The sequence below is a fragment of the Mastigoproctus giganteus genome, chromosome 9, assembly GCF_048544385.1.
Source record: "Mastigoproctus giganteus isolate SK-2022 chromosome 9, ASM4854438v1, whole genome shotgun sequence".
Taxonomy (NCBI): domain Eukaryota; kingdom Metazoa; phylum Arthropoda; class Arachnida; order Uropygi; family Thelyphonidae; genus Mastigoproctus; species Mastigoproctus giganteus.
Window position 1 is genome coordinate 91,234,445 of NC_143583.1, and position 22,031 is coordinate 91,256,475.

At 36.0% G+C, this 22,031-nt stretch overlaps 1 protein-coding gene across 1 annotated transcript in view; it reads right to left on the reverse strand.

Annotated features, from left to right (window-relative positions):
• Positions 1 to 22,031, reverse strand: part of LOC150080537 (tight junction protein 1-like) — a 489,733-nt gene that overhangs the window by 233,899 nt on the left and 233,803 nt on the right. The window contains exons 6-8 of the mRNA XM_090380724.1: positions 20,064 to 20,166; positions 8,884 to 8,965; positions 3,447 to 3,550 (exon numbers count right to left, since the gene is read on the reverse strand). Of these exons, the coding sequence (XP_090236850.1) occupies positions 3,447 to 3,550; positions 8,884 to 8,965; positions 20,064 to 20,166 (289 nt within the window). The remainder of the gene's footprint in view (positions 1 to 3,446; positions 3,551 to 8,883; positions 8,966 to 20,063; positions 20,167 to 22,031) is intronic.

Below are 22,031 nucleotides of genomic sequence, written 5' to 3' on the forward strand. Positions count from 1 at the left end.
CCCATCAATATCAAGTGGACCAATCTGATTCATCCCCTTCCTTCTAGAGTTTACATAAGTAAAGAACTCTTTGCTGTTTTTCTTTGCATCCCTTGCCAAGGACTTCTCGTAATCTGCCTTCGCCTGCCTAACCTCCTTTGTAACTTGGTTGCATATCAACTTGTATCTATCATAGGCTTCTGTGTCATGTGTTAATTTGTAAGTATCCCATGCATTTTTCTTCTCTGCCATATGCCTCATTAGTTCATCTGACATCCATTTTGGCCTAAACCTTGAACAATATTTCTTAGTTGGTATGTAAAGCCTAGTAGCTTCCAAGATAAGTTCTTTGAATGCTTCCCATTTTGAATTTGCTGTTGGTAACATCATCAGTTGGTCCCACTGTATAGAATTTAAATACTGTCTCAGTCCATCGTAGTCGCCTTTACGGAAGCAATAACCCTTCCCTTTACCCCTAATGGTAGTTACCTCTTTCAGTAAATCCCACTTCAGCACACTGTGATCACTGCCACCTAGTGGTTCATTTATCTGCAGATTCTTAATGCATGAAGAATCACTGCTGATAATCAAATCAAGAGTATTACTCCCTCTAGTTGCCTCCCGAACATGCTGATGTAGAAAACAATCATCCAATAAATCCACAAAAGCCCTGCTAGTGTGTGAGTAACCAGCCCCCAAATTCCAGTCAATATCTGGGAAATTAAAATCTCCCATTATAAGACTCTCTGATTTACTGGCTCACTCTATTTCCCTGTACAATTCCTTATTATACTCATCAGAATCATTAGACCTATAGCACACTCCTACTCTCAATTTTGATCTCCCAATGCTTATGTCACACCAAACTGACTCAACACTGCACTGTCCGGCGATGTCGACTGGCTTCACTTCCTTGGTTTTTATGTGTTTCTTAACTAATAGCATAACCCCTCCCCCCTTCCTATCCTGTCTATCCTTTCTGTAGACGTTGTACTCCCCAAATTGCAGTTCTGCATCCCTTATATCTGTGTGATACCACGTCTCTGATATCCCAACAATATCTGCCTTTGATGTTTTGAGCAATACCTCAAATTCATCAAATTTATTTACTAAACTCCTAGCATTGGTGTACACGCAAGTATACCTGCACCTGTTTCTAATCTTAGCTACCCTAACACAACCCATGTGTTTACTTGTACCGCAATGGCTCCCAGCAGTCTCTGAAATACCATGCATCTTGTTTTTCAGGCTTCTGCTCATTCTAATAGAAGCAGTGCAAGAATCTCTTTCACCTCTGCCAGTGGCTACTGTCAATCTATTGGTCTTTGTCTCCCCCCAAGCTAGCAGTTTTCCGACCCACCTAACACTGCCTCGATAGCATCAGCAAATATTCTTGCACCCTTTCTATTTAAGTGTATCCCATCCCTGTAGAAGCAATCTCTCCTGTTAACAAGTACAGTCCTGGCTGAAAAAAATTCTACCCCTTGAGCCTTGCACAATCTTTCCAGGGCCGAATTGATCGACAAGGCTCTCATCATATACTCCCTCCTATCGTGTCTGGGCAGAATTGCAGACACTTTCAAATTCAACCCTAATTCTCGGCTTTTGTTCAACAGTGACCTGTACTTGTTAAGTAATTCTGCCGGTCTCCTACTCTTAATATTATTAGTGCCAACGTGTACAACTATATCACCTTTTGTGCCCTTAAAAGATGATATTCGCTCTACAACGTCATCAACCTTTGCCCCTGGCAGACATACCCTGGTCCTGTTCCACCCATCTTTTTTACAAAGCATGTTCCCCGTTTCCCTGACAATAGAGTCACCAACAACTACTAGTTCCTTCGGGACCAGCGCATTCTGCCTTGGGGGTTGTCTCTGTGTCACGCGATGCCCAAGTGCAAGCTCTGGCGTTGATGTGGGCAGCTGAGAGCTTGACGGGCCCCTCAATTTAGTTTCTTCGAGGGCATCCACCCTGTCCTTCAAGCTCTCATATAGGCCCACAAGAACGCCGAGTTGTTGCCTGATATCGATACACTCCTTGCATCGCGCACACACAAAGACATCCCCCTTGGCAGTATCATGTCCCGTACCCGATTGCTCTGCAAACATCAAGCAAACAGTGCATTTTATAAGGCTGTGAGTCAGAGGACAACTGCACCCCTCAGTTCTGCTCTGAGCCACAGCGCTTCCATTAGCTTGAGCCTTTTGCTTTGCTGCTCTGGTCTGAGTCATGATTCTATTAATTTATTAATTAATTATAATTAATTATGTTATGTTATTAATTATGTTAAATATAATTAATTATATTACGTTTGTAATCTAAGTCGTTATATGTATTTATTTAAACGTACAATTTAACTGCTAACGAAGTTCAACTAACGCTATCTAGTACGGCATACAACTATCGTATCACAATGGCGGGAAAATTTACGAACGGTAGCGGAGTTGAAACACGTGGAAACCTTTACCGATACTTTTATGCAATTACAAGGCCGAGTAAAGAATAAATACACCAAGTTAATCAGAAAATCACAAAATAATGTTATACTACTAAATTTAAATCAAAAGTTTTAGAAAAACAATAATTTCAAATCAATAAATAAGAAAAATCCACTTAGCGGCTTGGAACACGACCGTCTCTAGTAGCCTCGTCAGCAGACTCTGGATTATAATAGTTCGTACAAAATTCTAATCATTCTGTTATTTTCATTTCCTGTCCTCCTGTTATTACTTTATGATTAATGATATTAATCTTGTAATTAAGCCTTTATAGACTCTTTATAAACCTTGCCCTGGCAAAGGTTAATAAAGAGTCCACAAAATGATCAGCAAAGTGTGGTCTCAGTAGACACTCATTGGTAATATTCTAATAAAAAAAAAACTGAATGGCAAACCATTCAGTCACTCAATGGAGGCTTTTGTTCCTTACTTTCTTTCCCAAACCTATCTTCATGAAACTGTTGTGTCTAGTTAAGTCACAAAAATTTTAAAAAATGTTGTGACTTAACTAACTAAAAATTAAAACTTAACAGAAATAAAATTTTTATTTCTATTACAAGTTAAAAGAAGACAACACTCTTTCTTAGCATAATAATGAGAGTATCATGTACTATTAATCAGTTTTTCATGGCTGCAGTCATGTTATAAATGGAGCTGACCAAGTGAAAATGCCTGTAAGTTTAGTATTAAAAAAAATCTCTATTTATAATTCTGCAAAGGAATGCTTATCTACAATAATGGGTTTGGTGCCAAAATTATCACTAGCAACAGCTATTTATACAACCAGGTAACATCTGAACACATCTTTTATTTCATGTCTTTTATTACATGAAAGTATGTAATAAATAATGGTAAATAATTATGGTACATATTTGAATATAACATTATATCAAGAAGTTCACTATACATAAATTAAATTTCTGAAAAATAAAATAAATAAACAAATAAATAACAATCTCCAGTTACCTTCATGATTACATCACCTTCCAAGATTCCTCCTTCTTTTTCCAATAAAGCTTGGTTTGTAATCTCTTTAACATATATCCAACATCCCAGAACAACACCAAAATCTGGAAGTATATAGAACAAAGTTTTACTTTATATGTTTACTTTTCAGAAATAAAAAGACAGGTGTGCATCTGTTAGGAGGGGGGGGAGAAATCACTGCCAAATTAATGAGGATAATTCAGAGAGGAGAAATGAATTGTAGAAAGGTTTCTGCATATGTAAAAAATAATAATAATATGACCCATAGTATAATAAGGCAATTTTCAAGATCAATGGACAATGTTAACTGACACAATTGTGTTTATCAGACTACTGAGAACTCTAATATCCTAAGTGAAAAGGAATTAAAGGTGTTTTTGGGGCAGAGTTTTTGAACGGAATTATTGGATCATTGTTTTTCAACAGAAATGCTGCTTTGAGCAGCATTTTCCCAATGTTACAATGGACACCAATCCCTGGAAATTAGGAAATTACCAAACAATTTCTTCAAGTGGATTGGGCATTATGGTTCTATTTGTGCAGCCTCCCAGGTCATCAGATTTAATCCTCGGAATGATTTTTTTCTGTAGGGCTGTTAAAAAGACCATGTTGTCTACTAGAGAAAATTTTATACTAGAGAATTTAAAAACAGCAATAACTGAAAAACTCAACAGATCTATTTATGTGGTTGTTACATCTGCAGAAATATCCAAAAATACTGCTTATTTAGATTTGGCAAATCATGCAAGAAAACAAGCTTATACAGCATCAGAAAAAACAAAAAATAATAATAATAAATTTACTCACTTCATTTGGCCACTCCTTCTAATAATTTGTCCAATCTTTCTTTAAAGTTATTCACACTACCTACTTCTACAATGCTAGGAGGTCATTCCAACAATTAATTCCAGCCAACTCTCTGGCTGAAGGTAAATTTCTGCATGTATTCTACAACCAATCTTTTACAATTTAAATTGTACCATCATGTGTGCATCATCCGAAGACTGGGGTTCGAGCCCATCACCACCAAATACGGAGGATGCGGAAAGGTCAGGGAATGACCACCGCATATCCCGGAGCAATATGGCCTTAGTTGCTAATGCTCCTAAAAACCAAAACAACAACAACAACATCATCCGAGAAAGAACAAAGATGCCATAAGCATTTAGTTTATTTAATCCCTTTAAAGCCTTGCATATTTTAACAGAAAGGGAAATTTGTCATTTCCAATCTTAGATGCTTGTAAAACAAGTCTTCTTGGTAAGAATACCCTTTTGTCCTGACTAATACTGTTTCTCCCTCTGCATCTTTTTATGGTGTACACCCTTCCACAAATCAGTTTTCCAAACCTTGAAGTGGTATTCAAAATTGTGGCCTAACCTTCACTTTATACAATAGGATAACTTCTTTATCCCTGTTGACAAAGTTCCTGTATATCAGGAACTTTGTCAACAGGGATAAATGACTGAACCTCCATGAGCTGTTCTAGCTTTCTGTACAATTACTTCAGTGTTTTTCACTGTCCACTACCTTGAGTTTGGTGCTAATCACCATTCCTGGACTAATTTTATGAATGATGAAGTGGGGGGGAGAGAGATTTACAGAGTTAAATGTTGGTTCTTTATTGTTTTCAATATGTATTAATGACATTGATGTGGGTATTTTAATATTAATGTTATCTGATGATACAAAGGTGAGCAGGATAGTTAGTGACATTAATTTGAATGTAGTATTTCAACAAGATCTAAATAAAACAGCCAGATGGGCTGTTAAATGGTAACTTCCTAAAAAAGCACTTCCTAATTCATTTCACAAATATACGTGGTCTCAATTCTAATCTCAACGATGTCCATTTCCACTTGCAGTCTGCCAAACCCCATGTACTTTTTCTGACAGAATCTCAGTTATCGGTTGATTCAACTACTGCTCATCTCAAATGCCCAAATTATTCGCTGTATGATTCCTCTCGCCTCAAAGGTGGTACTTGTGCACATGTCCATTCTGACATTCCCTGTCAGAGACTTGGCAATTTGGAATCTCCTCTCTTTGATCTTCTCTGGCTTAAAATCTCTCTACCTCATTGTGTCAAATTCATCTGTTGTATCTACAGTTCTCCCAACTCCACTAATCACTTGGTGCTCTTTGACTTCCTCTCTTTGCAACTTGACTTTCTCCAGTCCAACTTTCCTAACAGTGAGATAACTTTCCTTGATGATTTTAATGTTCACAACTCCAGCTGGCTTCCGTTTTCTAGTCACACCAACCCAGCTGGTCGAGATTCTGAGGCTTTTGCAATTACTAATGACCTTGCACAGATTGTTCATTTACCTACAAGAATACAGCCAATACACTTGATCTTTTTCTCACAAACAACCCTTCTAAGTACACGGTCGAAGTGAGAGGTCCTTTAGGCACTTCAGATCACAACTTGGTGATTGTCTCTTCTCCAATGGAACCTTTATCTCATGGCTATTCCCAACCTCGTGTTGTTTGGCATTACAAGAATGCAAAATGGGATGACCTGCGAGACTTCTTTTCTTTTTTTCCTTGGTCGGATTACTGTTTCAGAAGTTCTGAAACAACGTTTGCTCAGATTGTGTCAACGTTTGCTCAGATTGTGTCAGTGAAATTATTCTTGCAGGAATAGAATCCTTTATCCCACACTCCACTTTAAAATCTCGTCCTTTATCTAAACCTTGGTTTTCCAATAAATGTGCTAAGGCTGTTTAAGAGAAGAATGTTGCATATCATAATTGGCTTGTTTCTAATTCTTCAGTTTCATTTTCTGCCTACACCAAAGCTCGCAATAATTGTAAAGCAGTTACTATTCAGTCCAAACTAGAGTTTGAACAGGCTAAGAGTAGAAAACTTGCTTCTTGCCCTAATGGTAGCCGAGCATTCTGGTCTCTTGCCAAAGCTATTGGCCGCAACTTTTGCCCATCTCTGCTCCCACCTCTGTCCAAACCAGATGGTTCTGTTGTCACTTCAGCTAAGGATGAAGCTGACCTGCTAGCATCCCATTTTTCTTCCAACTCATGTATTAATGATCTTGGTAAAACACCTCCCACCATTCCTAACACACTCCATTCAATGCCTCCTGGGTCTTCCGTCACAAGGATATCAGAAGGATTTTGATGAATCTTGATGCTAAGAAAGCTCCAGGTCCTGATGATATTTCTCCACTTGTTCTCAAAACCTGTGCTCCTAAACTTACTCCTATTCTTTGCTGCCTTTTTTCACTTTCTTATTCCAAAGGTGTTTTTCCTTCTGCTTGGAAATTTGCTCATATCCAGCCGGTTCCTTAAAACGGTGACAAATCCCTCCCATCCAATTATCGTCCCATTGCAATTACTTCTACTCTTTCTAAAGTAATGGAGAAATCAATTAACTGCCAATTCTTAAACTACCTAGACACCATCAGTCTGATCAACGATCGCCAGTATGGATTCCGTCAGTTTCGATCCACTGGTGATATTCTGGCTTATGTTACCCATTTATGGACTAATTCAATGGAAAGGTTCAGTGAAACACAAATAGTTGCTCTTGACATCTTAAAGGCTTTTGATCATGTTTGGCATAAAGGTCTTCTAAACAAGCTTCCATCTTATGGTTTGCCAACTGTTTTTAGTAAATGTTTATCCAGTTTTCTCTCTGATCACTCACTGAGGGTGATGGTAGATGGCTCTCTGTCTTCTAACTTCTCCATTAATGCCGGTGTCCCCCAAGGTCAGTTCTTTCCCCCACTCTTTTCCTCTTGTACATTAACGACCTTCTTCCATTGACTGGAAATCCTATCCATAGTTTTGCCGATGATAGACATTGTATTCCACTTTCCATTTTGAGAAACCTTGTCCTGCTCAATCAGCTTCAACTTCTCGAAAATCTGCTACCAATTCCTTACATGCCGATCTTCAGGTAATTCTCCAGTGGGGCAAAGACAACTTAGTTGATTTCAATCCTTCTAAAACTCAGTCTTGTCTTATATCTCGCAAAAAGGATTCTTCTGCTCCTATGCTTATCTTTAGTGACACTCCAATTTCTAGGCAAAATGATATATGTCTTTTGGGGATTACCCTGACTTCTAATCTCTCTTGGCACAAGCACAATACAAATATTGCTTCCTCTGCATCTAAAAAACTTGGTTTTCTCTTTCGCGCTCGGCGTTACTTTTCTTCCAAACAGCAGCTCACTCTGTATAAATCGCAAATCCCCCCTGCCATGGAATATTTTTCCCACATCTGGGGTGGTTCCCCCAAAACCTCTCTCAGGCTTCTTGATTCGTTTATTCCTCGTTTATTCATTCAACTGCCATTTTCTGGAACAACCTTCCTTTATATGTGTTTCCTGATAATTACAGTTTACAGAAGTTCAAGTCCAATGTCAAATATCTTCTTTCATCTTCTCAACCTCCAATCCAAGCACGGTACTAAGTACTATAGGTTCTAATACCTCTCGTGTTTGGAGTTTACATTAAAAAAAAAAAAAAAAACTGAAATTTGACACTGATAAATGCATGTATTGCATTCAGACAGCAGTAATTTCAAAATAACATACCAATTACAAATGATGCTGCTAATGGAGAGAATCCTTCCTAAAATGAGGTCTCCAGTCCAGTATGCAGTACACTAGCTGTGGCTTGGCCATTGCCTTGTACAATGGATAACCACCTCCTTTGACAAAACCTAATGAGTTGTCCTGGCAGCCTGTCTGCACTGCTCAGAGAACTTCATATCTGATTGCACAATTACCCCCAAGTCTTTTTCATTTGCCACTAACCTGAGTGTAGTACTACAGGTTGGTACATAACTCTGGGATTACTGTTATCCATATGCAGTAGTTTGAATTTGTCAATGTTAAACTTCAGCTGCCATTTCTCAGCCCATCTGACTAATTTTTCTAGATCTTGTTGCAGTAGCATACCATCATTACTGTCATTAACCGCCTTGCCAACCTCTATATCATCTACAAATTTAGATATTAAACCTGCTAAACTTTCATAAACATCATTAATAAATATAGAAAACAACAAAGGTTCCAGCACCGAACCATGGGAATTCCACTAATAACATTAGTCCACAAAGAGCTGTACCCATCAATAACCACTGTCTCCTCCTATTCAACAATCCCTTTATCCATAGCAATAACTTACCCTTAATGCACACTGCTGCAATTTGTACAGCCATCTTTTATGTGCAACAGTGTTAACTGAAGTTAATTGCAACATCAAGCCTCAACGTCAAAATCAAGGCTTCCCAACACTTGAAACTTTTATTTTCAATTGATATTACTAATTACAATACAATTAAAAAATTAGATATAGAAACTGGATGATTTCCACTGAAGCAAAATTAAAGGGATTTTCCATCAGAAAATTATTTAACGATAACAGTATTTAATATGGTGAAAATCACATTACCCTCTTTTTTCTTGCTTTTTGTAAGAGTTACTTTGAGCATTTGTGGTTCACTTGGTGGCAGAACTACTCTTCTTTTAATAACCTATACAAAAAAAAAAAAAAAAGGTGACAATAAAATGTAAACCTACTTCCCTGTTACAGAATTTTAAAAGTAAAGTATTATTTTTGATGGGGAGTTTTAAAAACAATCACTCATAATTTATTTTTTCAGCAGAATAGTATATTTAAACTATTTGAAATTATGTATAACTTCAAATTTTAAATTAGAAATAGCAAATTCAAATTATTTTCAAACTCATATTGTAGTATTAGTAGAAGGGATCACCAAGAAAGAGAAGAATGATGATATCCAGCTCAGGACCCTGGGTGTGCCAAACCCATACTCACCAGATGTGAGCCCCTGGGGTTGTATAATGAATTTAAAGGCGAAATTATTTTGAAATAACTTGCAAAAGGAAAAAAAATTATTTCCCTTGATTATTCTGTTATAGATTGTACACACACACACACACACACACACGTGTGTGTGTGTGTGTGTAGAGAGAGAGAGAGAGAGAGAGAGAGCATTAGCAGTGATAAATGATGCAAAAAGGCAAGCTTATACAGCAACAGTCGGGGGGGGGGATATATATATATATATATATATACAGTGTCAGACAAAAGAACTGCCGGGGGTTTGAGCCTGTTACCACCAAATACGGAGGATGTGGAGAGATCAGGGAATGACCACTGCATATTCCCGGAGAAATATGGCCTTAGTTGCTAATGCTCCTAAAAACCAAATAACAACAACAAAAGAACTGCATCACTTGTAAATTTTGAAAATAATGTGTATTGCACTGCACTGTGGGTTGTAGAACTATTCGAAATGCATTTGTTAGATGGGATATATATATATATATATATATATATATATATCTCTGTGAATGAAGATGTTTGTTTGGTTTTTAGGAGCATTAGCAACTAAGGCCATATTGCTCTGGGATATGCGGTGGTCATTCCCTGACCTTTCCGCATCCTCCGTATTTGGTGGTGACGGGCTCGAACCCTGGTCTAATCAAGAAGCGTGTGCTACGCACTGCTGCTCCTTCCCACCTGGCTACGGAGGTGCCTCTCTGTGAATGAAATCCAATAAAGAGACTTCACGTGATATACCTAATTGCCATAAATATCTTCCCACAGGGTAAAATGCGTAATTAATGGAAATATGAGAAATCATGCAAATGGCAATCAAGACAACCAAACACATTTTATTGCATTTATGTGTACAAACTGCAATGACAAGTTAACATAATAGTATTATGTACTGTAAATAAGGAAAATAAGTACTGAATATTTTGTTGTTCATCCTCGAGCTGCAATTACAGCCTTGCAATAATTCTGGCATAGAGTTCATCAACTTCTGGATATGCGGTTGCCCAATTTTGTGGTACCACACGGTTACAATGCTCTCCTGCAGCTGAATCTTACTTGCTGGCTTCTTCTAAGCAATTTTAGATGACATTATGTACAAGCAATTTTCAATAGGGTTCAAATCAAAACTGTTGCCGGGCCAGTCCAACACTGTAATGCCAGCATTTCTGAGGTATGACTGCACCTTAAGGGAGAAAAATGAGGGAAAACATTGGTGTAAATATGTTTTAAACCTTGTGAGACAAGAACACAAACTCATCATTACATTTATAGAGCATAAAACTTACCAATTTTGCTGTGTGACAAGGTGCTGAGTCCTGTTGAAAAATGTAGTTTTGGATGTCTGTGTGGTGATCCCTAATAACGGGTTTCAGGCACTCCTCCAAGATAGCAGTGTAGGTTTCTGCATTCACAGTTCCGTTAATAAACTTAATTCGCCCCAACCCTTTGCTTGTTAAGCATCCCCAGACCATCTGACTGACGGGGAACTTTACAGTCGGTATTATGCAGTCAGGATGGTATGCCTCTAATTTTCGTCTTCTGACATACTGCTTCCTATCTGAGCCATGCAGGTTGAATTTCAATTCATCAGAAAAGATGACGGTGTCCATTGCTCTTTTGTCCATGAAACGTGTTTTAGCCCAAGCAAGTTGATTCTTCCTCATTTGTTGGGTCAACAAAGGCTTCTTCTTGGGCCGATGGCATGCAGACCACATTCCGAAAGCCGTCTCTGGATAGTTTGTGCACTTGTTTCAACACCACAGACCATCTCAAAGTCCAGTTTTATATCAGGAGCACTAGAATGGTGATTACGAAGGCATAGCTTGTTTGTTATTTGGTTTTTAGGAGCATTAGCAATTAAGGCCGTGTTGCTCCGGGGATATGCGGTGGTCATTTCCTGACCTTTCCGCATCCTCCATATTTGGTGGGCACGGGCTTGAACCCCAGTCTAATCAAGAAGCGTGTGCTATCACTGCTGCTCCTGCCCACCTGGCTACGGAGGCGCCTACGAAGGCATAGCTGTTTCAAATATCGATCTTGGGAAAGCGTAGTCACGCTCTTATGGCCTGATCCAGGCCTTCTCTTCACATCACCAGTTTCACACTTTAATTTCAGCGCCTGGGATACTGTTGACTGGTGGCAGCCTATTTTATCATTGATAACATGCGTAGAAAGCCCTTCCTGGGACAGAGCAACAGCTTCACTTTTTTTTCTTGGTGTCAACTAAACATATGGAGTCATGCTTACACCTCCGCAAAACAGGATACTAATGAGCGTGTATACCAGTGGTGGGATTCAGCTGGTTCACACCGGTTCGGCAGAACCGATACTTAGTTTTTTGTTGAGTTCGGCGAACCGGTTGTTAAAATGGCACTTGTGATCAGGGTTCTCTCTAAGGTGGGTGCCTGGGCAGCCACCCAATGTGGAAATCACAAATTTACATTCCTTACTCTTTTTTACCGTTCATCTATGCAACAGCATATTCCAAGTGCCCGTAGTAATGTTCATTCCGTCCATAGGTGAAAAAAATTAGACGGAACTATGCTTGTAATATTTATTTATTCATTTCATAAAACTCATTATACCTTTGATGAAATACTACATTTTTATTCCCTTGCGTTTGTTACTTAAGTAAACAAACATAACGTAAAGAGAAAAAGTGCCAAACAACCAGGGGGTGACACACTATCATTGGTTTCAGCTTTATGTTATGCCCTAAATTCACACGAGATATTATGAGTGCATTGGTGTTCCCCGATCAATAAAAACAATAGGAAGCTAGGACACAACAAACCAATAGAAATGAAGAGACAATATGTTCTTCAGTTATGGAAAGTTTAAATAATTTTGGGCTTACTAAGAACTACCTAAAAAAAAATTTAATAGGGTTTTGCTCCGAGGATGCCAGCATTATGATGGGGAGAAAATCTGGAGTGAGCACTAGGATTGCAAAAGAGTTTCCAAACATAATAATATGGCACTGTGTAAATCATCACCTCTATCTTGTTTTAGATGATTCAATAAAGGAAATAAAGCAAGTAAATCATTTTAAAATATTTATTGATAAGATATATACTATTTTTCATTAATCCAATAAGAACCAAATTGAACTTTCCAAAATATCTGAACAACTTGGAATTGAAATTATAAAGATTGGTAGAGTTTTGCGACCAAAATGGGTTGCCTGTAGTTTAAGGTCAACCCTAGCTGTGTGGCACACTTATCCAGTGCTACATCACTATTTTTATTCAAATAAAAAGTACTTAGGTATGGCTGCCCGTCTTGAAAATATATATTTTATAACTGATTTGGCATTGATGATTGATATTTTAAATGAAATTTCTCTTCTTTCAAATGCACTGCAAGCAAGAAATATAGACATAATAAAGGCTGAAAAACTCGTGATAAGATCTATTAAAGCATTTCAAATGCTTGGAAAGGAAAAGGGTCCATACAAAAAAAAACGTTAATGAATTAATTACTTCAGAAACCTTCAAAAATATAAAATTTGTAGAAAATCATCGATTTGTCGGGCTTCCTCGGGAAAGACTTTTAGAAAACATCATAACGAATTTGAAAAAAAGACTAATGGATTGTGAACATTTAAAAGCAAGTTGTAGCCAATTTCAAGGTAGGAATAAATTACAATTTCTCAATATTTTTGAGCCAGATTACTGGAATATTGAAGAAGTACTAGTTCCATGGAAAGCAGCTGAAGAACAATTGCTCATATTTTAATGACATTTTTAATTAGCAAATTGATATTAATGATTATTGAGATTTCATCGAAAACGTTTTAAAAAATTTCCAGAATTGTGCAATTCCTGAAAGTGTTCAAAGAGCTAAAAATATTGTCAGAACAATTGCTGTAAGTTCAGCAGAAGCGGAAAGGGGTTTTTCAAAGATGAACACAATATGTTCAGAGAAGAGAAGTCACCTAACTGTTTCTAATATATCAAACACAATGACTATTAGTCTAATCGGCCTACCCCTAAAGGAATGGGATCCTACTCCTACAGTGAAAAGATGGTTAAGGATAAATCACTCAGCCGATGATGCTCGGATTAAAGCGAAGAAAATTGCAAGTGAGGATGTCAATCAAGAAGCAATATGGAAATATCTTAAATAACAGTTTTATTGTTTTTTGTCAGGTATTATTTAATATTTTTTCATTAATATTTTAAAACTCTTTCTTATAACAATCTAGTTTTGTGGACCTCTTTTATTGTTCTTATTTAAGTATTAACTGCATGAAATAATAAACTACCTTTCGGTATATAGTTTTTTTATACTTAGAACAGTCATTAGGGCAGCGAACAAGTTGTTAAATTATTTGAATCCCACCACTGGTGTATACTCTTCCAAAGCCATATTTATAGAAACAGCTGATGCAATAGAAGCATTATCTGATGCAATACCTTTGCTTGGCGAAAAAAAAATGACTAAGTAAGCAAACAATATCTTATGTTTCACTACGAATGTTACTTTTTTTAAGGTTATGCAGTTTTTTTTTTGTCTGCCACTGTATATATAGCATCAGCAGTGATAAATGATGCAAAAAGGAAAGCTTATACAGCAACAGCCAGGGGGAAAAAAACAACGACACCTTCCACTTCACCTATTCATTCCCTCCAGTAGTTTTAGTTTGTCCTTGAATTCATTTAAGCTATCAACTTCCAAAGCAACAGATGAAAATTTGTTCCACAACAAACTTCCATCTGTTGTTGTGGAAGTTGACTCTTTACAATCCTGTTGTTGGTATATACAAATCAAGAATATGTTAAAGAATGGAGAGTCATAAAAAAAATAATTACTGTACAAAGAAAGCCATAACTATAGCAACGAGAAAAGTGCCACAGAAATAAATTGAGAATGAGGATGTTCAAAGAATATGTACCTAAAATAATTCAGAATAAAAGCCAATTAACATAGATTTTGTGGTGATCCTTTGATGGCAACAAAGCCAAATTATGTGAAATTTCATTATATAAATAAACTGAAAACCAACTACAACAAACACCCATTACTATGAAGCAAAAATAAATTAAAACAGATCAACCAATGAGCTGCATGGGATTCAACAGCTGATTTGTTTAATTTATTTTTGCAATAAGTTTTTACAGGTTTTTAGCCAGTATAACATACAAATCAGCCCGTGAACTCACACTTGTAAAGTAAAAATACACAACACGCATATGAGTAATTTCTGGTGCCATTATACATCAATACAGTAAACTCCATAAAATCCAGCACTTTACAATCCAGAATTATTTAAAATCTGGTACAATTTTTTAAAACAACCAGCATTCTAAAATCCCAAAATATTAAGAAAGAAACTTGACACTTAGACCAGGAAGCAAAGCAACAGGCTGAAAGCAGAGGGAGTGATATTACTCAGGGGAAGAACTGAAGGAGTGGTTCTCCTACAAATCAGGACATTATGAAATATGCTTTTTGTGCAATGTTTGCAGATCTACCTGGAAATGAACATGATACAGCCAGGGGGGAATATATCTTTGTGTGTGTGTGTGTGTGTGTGTGTGTGTGTGTGTGTGTGTGTGTGTGTGTGTGTGTGTGTGTGTGTGTGTGTGTGTGTGTGTGTGTGTGTGTGTTCAGAACAAACAGCATGAGGAAATTAAATGCAAACTCAGTGTTCTGATGGGTGTTTATAGGAGCTTGAAGAACAGGGTGGATGCATGATTGCACTGTGGGGGAGGGGGGGTCAATACCAATACCGTTTATAGTACCAATGCCAGCCAATCAATTGCCTGCTGCGGAATAAATTCCAACTGACTAGTAGAATATCGCAACCAGGCAAACGTGACAACAGAATTCTCTCAGCCACAGTCTTTGTGTTATTTGCTAAAATGTGCTACAACATGTTGAATGTAAATATGCATAATTGTTAAATATAGTTCTATCTTATAGATTTATAATAAATTTATTAATTCTCACAGAAGATTACTGTAGAGGATCCTCAGATCAAAATTTATTTACACCATTAGCACTACACTATACTGAGATTGAAAGAAATTAATTTTAAGAAGCACTTATGAAAATACAACAAAGTGTGCTAAGCTGACCTTGTTTCCATTGCAGCTAATGCTTTCAAAGATTTTATAAAATAAAACTAAAATTATTCCGATATTTAGAAATCTCTTCTTGAGGAGACAAGGTCCCAGCAGACAAAATTCTTCTTTATTCTATTTAACTGTACTCTATTCTTTGTCCTTTTGCATTTTATTTCACAAATGCAGCAAGTTTCAAAAGCATTAGCTACTGTTAACACACTTACTGCCCAAGAGTCTACAGCAACTAACAATGTAGCACCAAGTCTTCTGTGACCCCTTTTCAAAACTACTCTTCCTGCATCACCTTAGGCTGAGTGCTGCTGCTGCTGCTGCTATACTTCATGAGACGTTGCCACATCCAGATGTAACATTGTCAGTTGTATATTTCACCTACTCAGAATGTAACAATAGAGTGGTATTGTTACATCTGAGGTCTTCTGGTGAAAAGTGACATATATTTTTATCTTTTTCATGCTCAAAGACAATTCTAGAGTAAGGGTGGAAACACACTACTATCACTTCACGAGACTTCACTTGTATACAGGTCTAACGTCAAATGTGGGGGGAGCTATATTTACCAATTAGTTTATTGCTCGGAGACGCACTGTCAGGAGCTCAGATTTTTCTGTTCGAATAAAAATTTTGTTAGGTGGGACAAGAGGAAAAGCTAATAAAAAATTAAATTAGAAGTAAATAATTCGTTTTGAGCACACAAGTAAGAATATCCGAAAACAAATAACAACAACAACATCAAGGACGTTGCTCCTGTGCCTATTCCGAAGCACCCTCTTCAACCAGCTACTCGGCATACTCACTGCAAATGTCCAGTCACAGAGATGCTCAAAAATGGCCAAAGGAGGAAAATAAGCCAATGGTATTACACTTAACAAATTAAGAGGACGAACAAGTCAATCATTTCAATTTGCGCAACTCATAACAATTTCTTACAAGTTCAATTTTTAGGGTTGAGAAGTAGTTTTTTCTTGTAATTAAATTTCATTAAAAATTTTTGTTTCGTGTTTTGACTAAATCCTTATTCAAAATTAAACTTGCAGTATTTCAGCTTTCCTTAACATACAACTAATTTTTCCTTACCACTTAATTTCGAAATTGCGAATTTTGCCCTTGAATGTCATCCTTAATTAGAATATATAGGAAATTAAATTCTTTATTCATCCTTAAGTACATCTTTAAATGATTTTCATCTTCTTCTAAGTCCTGCATTAAATGATAGAATTCGCCTTTTTCTGTTCTCTTACAGTATATGTCGTGTATCCATTGCGTACTCTTTTGTTTTCTCGGCTATAAGAAAAACACATGCATTTTCTAAATCTCCTGAAAAAGGCCTCTGAGGTTGGGAAAATTCATATTTTAGTATTAAATCAGGATGCGGTTATCATGGATCGAGCGCATGGGTTCTGGAACCGTAAATGGCTCGAGAGCCTACGAATCTGTTCATCCGACCACAATATTATGAATAGGGACAGAGGTATGCGTATGCATCCTCTGTTTGAAACTATTATCCTAAGTACGGATGAACGGTTTTGCTTAACACGTTCCCGAGCTATTTCCGCTTCCAGTTCAGACCATGCGCCGACTGCACCACGTGTATCGGTACCGTGAGCCTGTTATATATATGGACGTGCTGCAGGAAGTTTTGTTACTGCTGAGGAAGGGAGCGCAAGCTTCCGAAAGCTCCAGAGATTTTTATCGTTTTTATCGCTTTTAATCCGGTTTATTTTAGTGTATTTTATCTCAAGGATTTTATCACAGTTTTAATGTTCTTACATGTATATTTAATATAATAGTAGTTTTTGTAAATATTTATTTTATTTTAATATGTAAATAAATATTTTAGTTACAGTAAATACTTATTCTTATGGTTGGTGTGAGCTGATTTAATACTAAAATAAAATATTTTCTAAATCTTCTTCAAAATCTGAAGATGATGATGAACTGTGGCAATTCATTTTCTTCAGCTTTCCTCAAAGAGAATGACACATATACAACATTACAAGTTGCCAGATGTACTCCATTTTGGGGTATAATACCCCTTTTTGGAATTATAATAAATTTCCAGGATACCCCTTTTTTAAAATTTGAAATGGGGAATTTGAAAAAAAGCAGAAATCACAAAACGCCTTATTTAGATGATTATTTAGGAAGAAAGAATTAATTGTCAATAAAGTTGTTGTTGAAATGCACTCTTAAAGACTCAAAAAACGACATTCTATCCTATATACAAAGAGGGTTATAGAATATTTATATTATGCTCACTTTGTAACCTTTTACATTCTACTTGACTTCTTTTTTATTTCATTGTAATGGTTTAAGGCTCAGGCAACAAACTTTTTTTTAATTTAAAATTCCCAATATCAATATCGATTTACTGTATGAAGAATATGTTCTGTTGAAATCATTCCATAGAAATATTGAGACAAAAGACCTCAAAAATACCACAGATATTTGGATAAAATTTTTAAATGCATAAGAAGTATGTAATACAGAAAAAAATATTCATTTTGTTTTTGCTTTGCCTCATCCAAATGCAATGAGTGAGGGAGTATTTAGCTCGATGTTTAACGCTTCTAAAAAGGATAGAAATAAGAACGTTGAAGGAGAACTGTTGCCGAAAACCAATCACAATATGTCATGCAAAGAATTTTAGTCATATCCACTAAAAAATGAAAAACTGTCAAAGAAAATTCGCTCAAATGAATTCGCTCAAACCTGATTTATTGATAAAATAAATCAGGTTTATTGAATGTGTACTGTAAACAATTATGTAAAACATTTGATGTTAATATTTATAAAAAGTTTCCTTTAGTGTTTATAACTCTTGCAATAAAATTTTCCGAATTAAAGCACAGGCTATAATTCGGTTAATTTTATTAAAATTTGACTAATTTTGAATTCCATAAACTTGAATGCAAAGTTATGTTGTAAAAATTTCAAAAGTTCAAGTTGTAAAAATCAACAAAATATAGAAATAAAATGGTTGTTATTAAAATTGTTCGGTTTTTTGGTTCGGATATAATGTGAGTACCTCAAGAGGAGGAATGAATACCCCAAACATAAGCATGAATACCCCGAGATCAAATTTTTAATCTGGTCACTCTATGTTACAGTGATGTTTCTTCTCCTACTGACTTCACAGTTTACACTAAACAGTGACATGATGAGAGTCCCGTGACCTGATAATAGTATGCTGAAAATGTTTCCGCCTTAAGAGTCAATGGTTCCATTTCTAGCTCTTACTGCCATTGAGGGAAAAAGATGTTACATGCCTAAATATGTATTATTATAATTTTTTTAATGATTTTGCTCACTCTTGGTGAGAGTGCCATAAAAGCCAGGCAGTCCACTCAAAAATTGTGGGTTTGCTCCATTTAGCAAACTATACTCTAGAGTCTAGACAAACAAAATGGAACTTTGAAGAACAAACATGACCAGGAATGACTAGGGTTGTGTACAATTACAATGTTCTATCAAAAATGTGTTGTGTTCAATACTTTATTACTCTTCATTACTTTATTTTTATTTTATTTTTTTTTGTCCTCACCTTTTCCCATTATTATATGGGGGGTTGGCGTTTTTATTGTTTTGGCATGCAATTTTTATGGCCGGATGCCCTTCCTGACACCAACCCTCACACTTTATCTGGGCTGGGAATATGCGGTGGTCATTCCCTGACCTGCCGCATCCTCTGTATTTGGTGGGTACGGGCTCGAACCCTGATCTAATCAAGAAGCGTGTGCTATGCACTACTGCTCCTGCCCACCTGGCTACAGAGGCGCCATTACCCTCTTCATTATAATTAAGTAATTAATTATTAAGGATTCATTAATTATTACTTATAAGAATAACTGATATTTCACTCAGCTACAGAAACACACATGCTGAGTAACCAGTCCAACTGTGGTGCCTTATTATGAAGTGTTGATGATACATGAGGCTGCAATCAAGATAAGAGTGGAAGTGAATCAAGCCTTATATGGGAAGTTAAATCATTCAAGAAGGTTAGGGGTTTACATATCAAGTAAACACAACTGAATAAGTTGATCCTAGAATGATGGTAATTGTGGACACTACTATCAACATCACACTCATCTACTTCTAGTATTTCCTGTAATACTATAGGAGAACTGAGTTGTCCTAAGCAACCACTAGATAATCTATTAATTTCTACCATTGGGTTGTTGAGCTATGACAGGCTGTTTCGCACCAGTATCACCAGTCTGGAGCTAGCAATAATAAAACTAGGGTGCCTATTTCAATAGCTTAACTCCTGGGGTCTGTCAATGGCTACAACAGGGAAAGAGAATGCCTATTTAGATCTTCCCTCCCCTCACACCATTGACACTACAGAAGAGACAAGATTGTCACAACAAGCTTTTATATACTTTTTAACTGATTCCAAAATTAATTTCTCTTAATCTCAATAGATGGTGGTATAAAGTGAGTAAATTGGTAATCCTACATACTGGGAGCATCTTCCAAATAAAACCTGTATATCATATGCAGTGAAATGTCTTAGTGATGTAGTATTAATATTCTATTAACCAACACAGACAATGCTTAATTTTTGTTGATTTGATTTTTGGTAGCATAGTATACATATTAAGGAATTTAAATTTAAGGAATTTAAGAACAAATAAAATAAAATACATTATCTTATTTAATCTCCCAACTTACAAGATTTACAGTGTTCCCACATTCTCTCAAAACTTGAACAGCAGTAGCATAATCGACATTTTCCAAGGAAATTCCATTTGCGCTGATCACTCGATCATTAATCCTATATTTAGAAAACATATGCTATAAAAATAGTGAACAAAATTAGGTTATAAAACAATTGGTGGAAACTAGGAATTTCTAATCCTGTTCCCAGGAAAAACTAATAATAATATAATTTTCAATTCTTGGGGATTTTTTTTTTGGAAATTTCTCAGAAAGTTTCAGAATTAAAAAAATATTTAATATTTATTTAATAAAATTTTAAAATAATAATCAGCAGAGTAGGTTTTATTTTCATTTTCATTCTACCGTATCAGGGTCTGCAATCAATTAAATCAGTATTTCTTTACTTTTTGCAGAGAGCTGCCACCAGAAACACAGAGTCAAGTTTGCATTCTTAAGTGGTGCCAAAGCCAAAAGTCGTTAAAATTTGATGTCCTAGCATAAAGACATAGTTAAGTATACTTGTACCAAGGGACAAGTCCTGAGATGTACCTGTCCAATTCTCATAAACTGATGCACACTGTGATGTGCTCTCTCTCTCAAGATGAACCTGGAGCATACTGGCTTGTTCAGCTACATCAATCAGGGCACATATCTAGTATCTTTTCCTGAGCACACACACATACTTAGGTCTACCTCTAATTTAGAGACAAATCTAGGAATATTTGAATCCATGAAAAGTCCCTAGAAGTATCCCCAATGACAATTCTCATAATGCAAGCAAGGTAGTTTAAATTCTATATGTATTGAATTTGAAAAATCTTAAGTATGAACTTATGAATATCATTTCTTCAGATAAAAATTCTGGAAAAAAAAAATGTTCAGAAAAAGAATGTATTATGAATATCATTCAAAATAGTCCCCTTGGGACTTGTTATACCTCTTTTAATCTTTGAAAGCATTCTTGAATTTACTCCAAAGTTATCTTCTTGAGTAGTCAGTCACATTCTGTTAGATATTTTTGATGCTATGAAATCGTTTTCTTCTACTCTTCACATTTTAAACTTTGGAAAGAGAAAAAGTCAACCAAAACCAAATCTAGAGGATGGAAGGGGAGCACTGATCTCAGTAACCCCTTTCTGCAAAATAACTCTTTGAACAATTAATATAGAATGGGCAGGTGCATTGTCATGCAATTCTCATTTTTTCAAGTGCCTGGTGTAACCAGTTGAATTCATTGCACCAATTGTTATCATTGAATTAAAAGAGAAGATTCCACAGGAAATCAGAGTAATTGATGAAAACTTGTTACGTTCTATCACAGAACATTTTCAGCATACACTGGAAAGCTGCACAACAAAACAAGGGAGAACACTTACCCCACCAATTTTTAAAAACTAAAACTACATTATTTATACTGTTAAATAAAGTTTGTTTTATAAATTTATGTCAATTTGTTAAACTAATACTGCAAATAAAAAAGTCTGCTATTTCAGTGTATAAACCTGCTATTTCACTTGGTGTTCACCTTCTATATATTTCCTGCAAAGCAAAGTGAGTGAAATAAAAGGAAAACAAAAAAGAGAATGGAAAATCAATTGTATTAAATTAATAATTTAATTGATTAATTAAACTGGAATTAATCAATGAAAAATAAAACTGGAATTTAATTCATCAATTAAAATCAATTATTATGGTGTGAAATATTATAGCTATGGTGGCATCATCCATATGGACAGTCATACTGCCACAGGATCGGAGCACTTCAGCTCCAACCTATGATTGAGCCAGTAATTCTAACTTGGTTATTCTGACAGAGAATGCATGTTGCTCATATGTTTGCCCTATTGCTATGCTTTACAATACACTTTCAGTAATTCAAAAAAAAAAATTAATTGTTTTTTTTTATATACTTTTAACATTATTATTTTTAGTTTATATTTGCTAAGCTAGGAATTTAAACTTGTTATTCAGAGCTTGCTT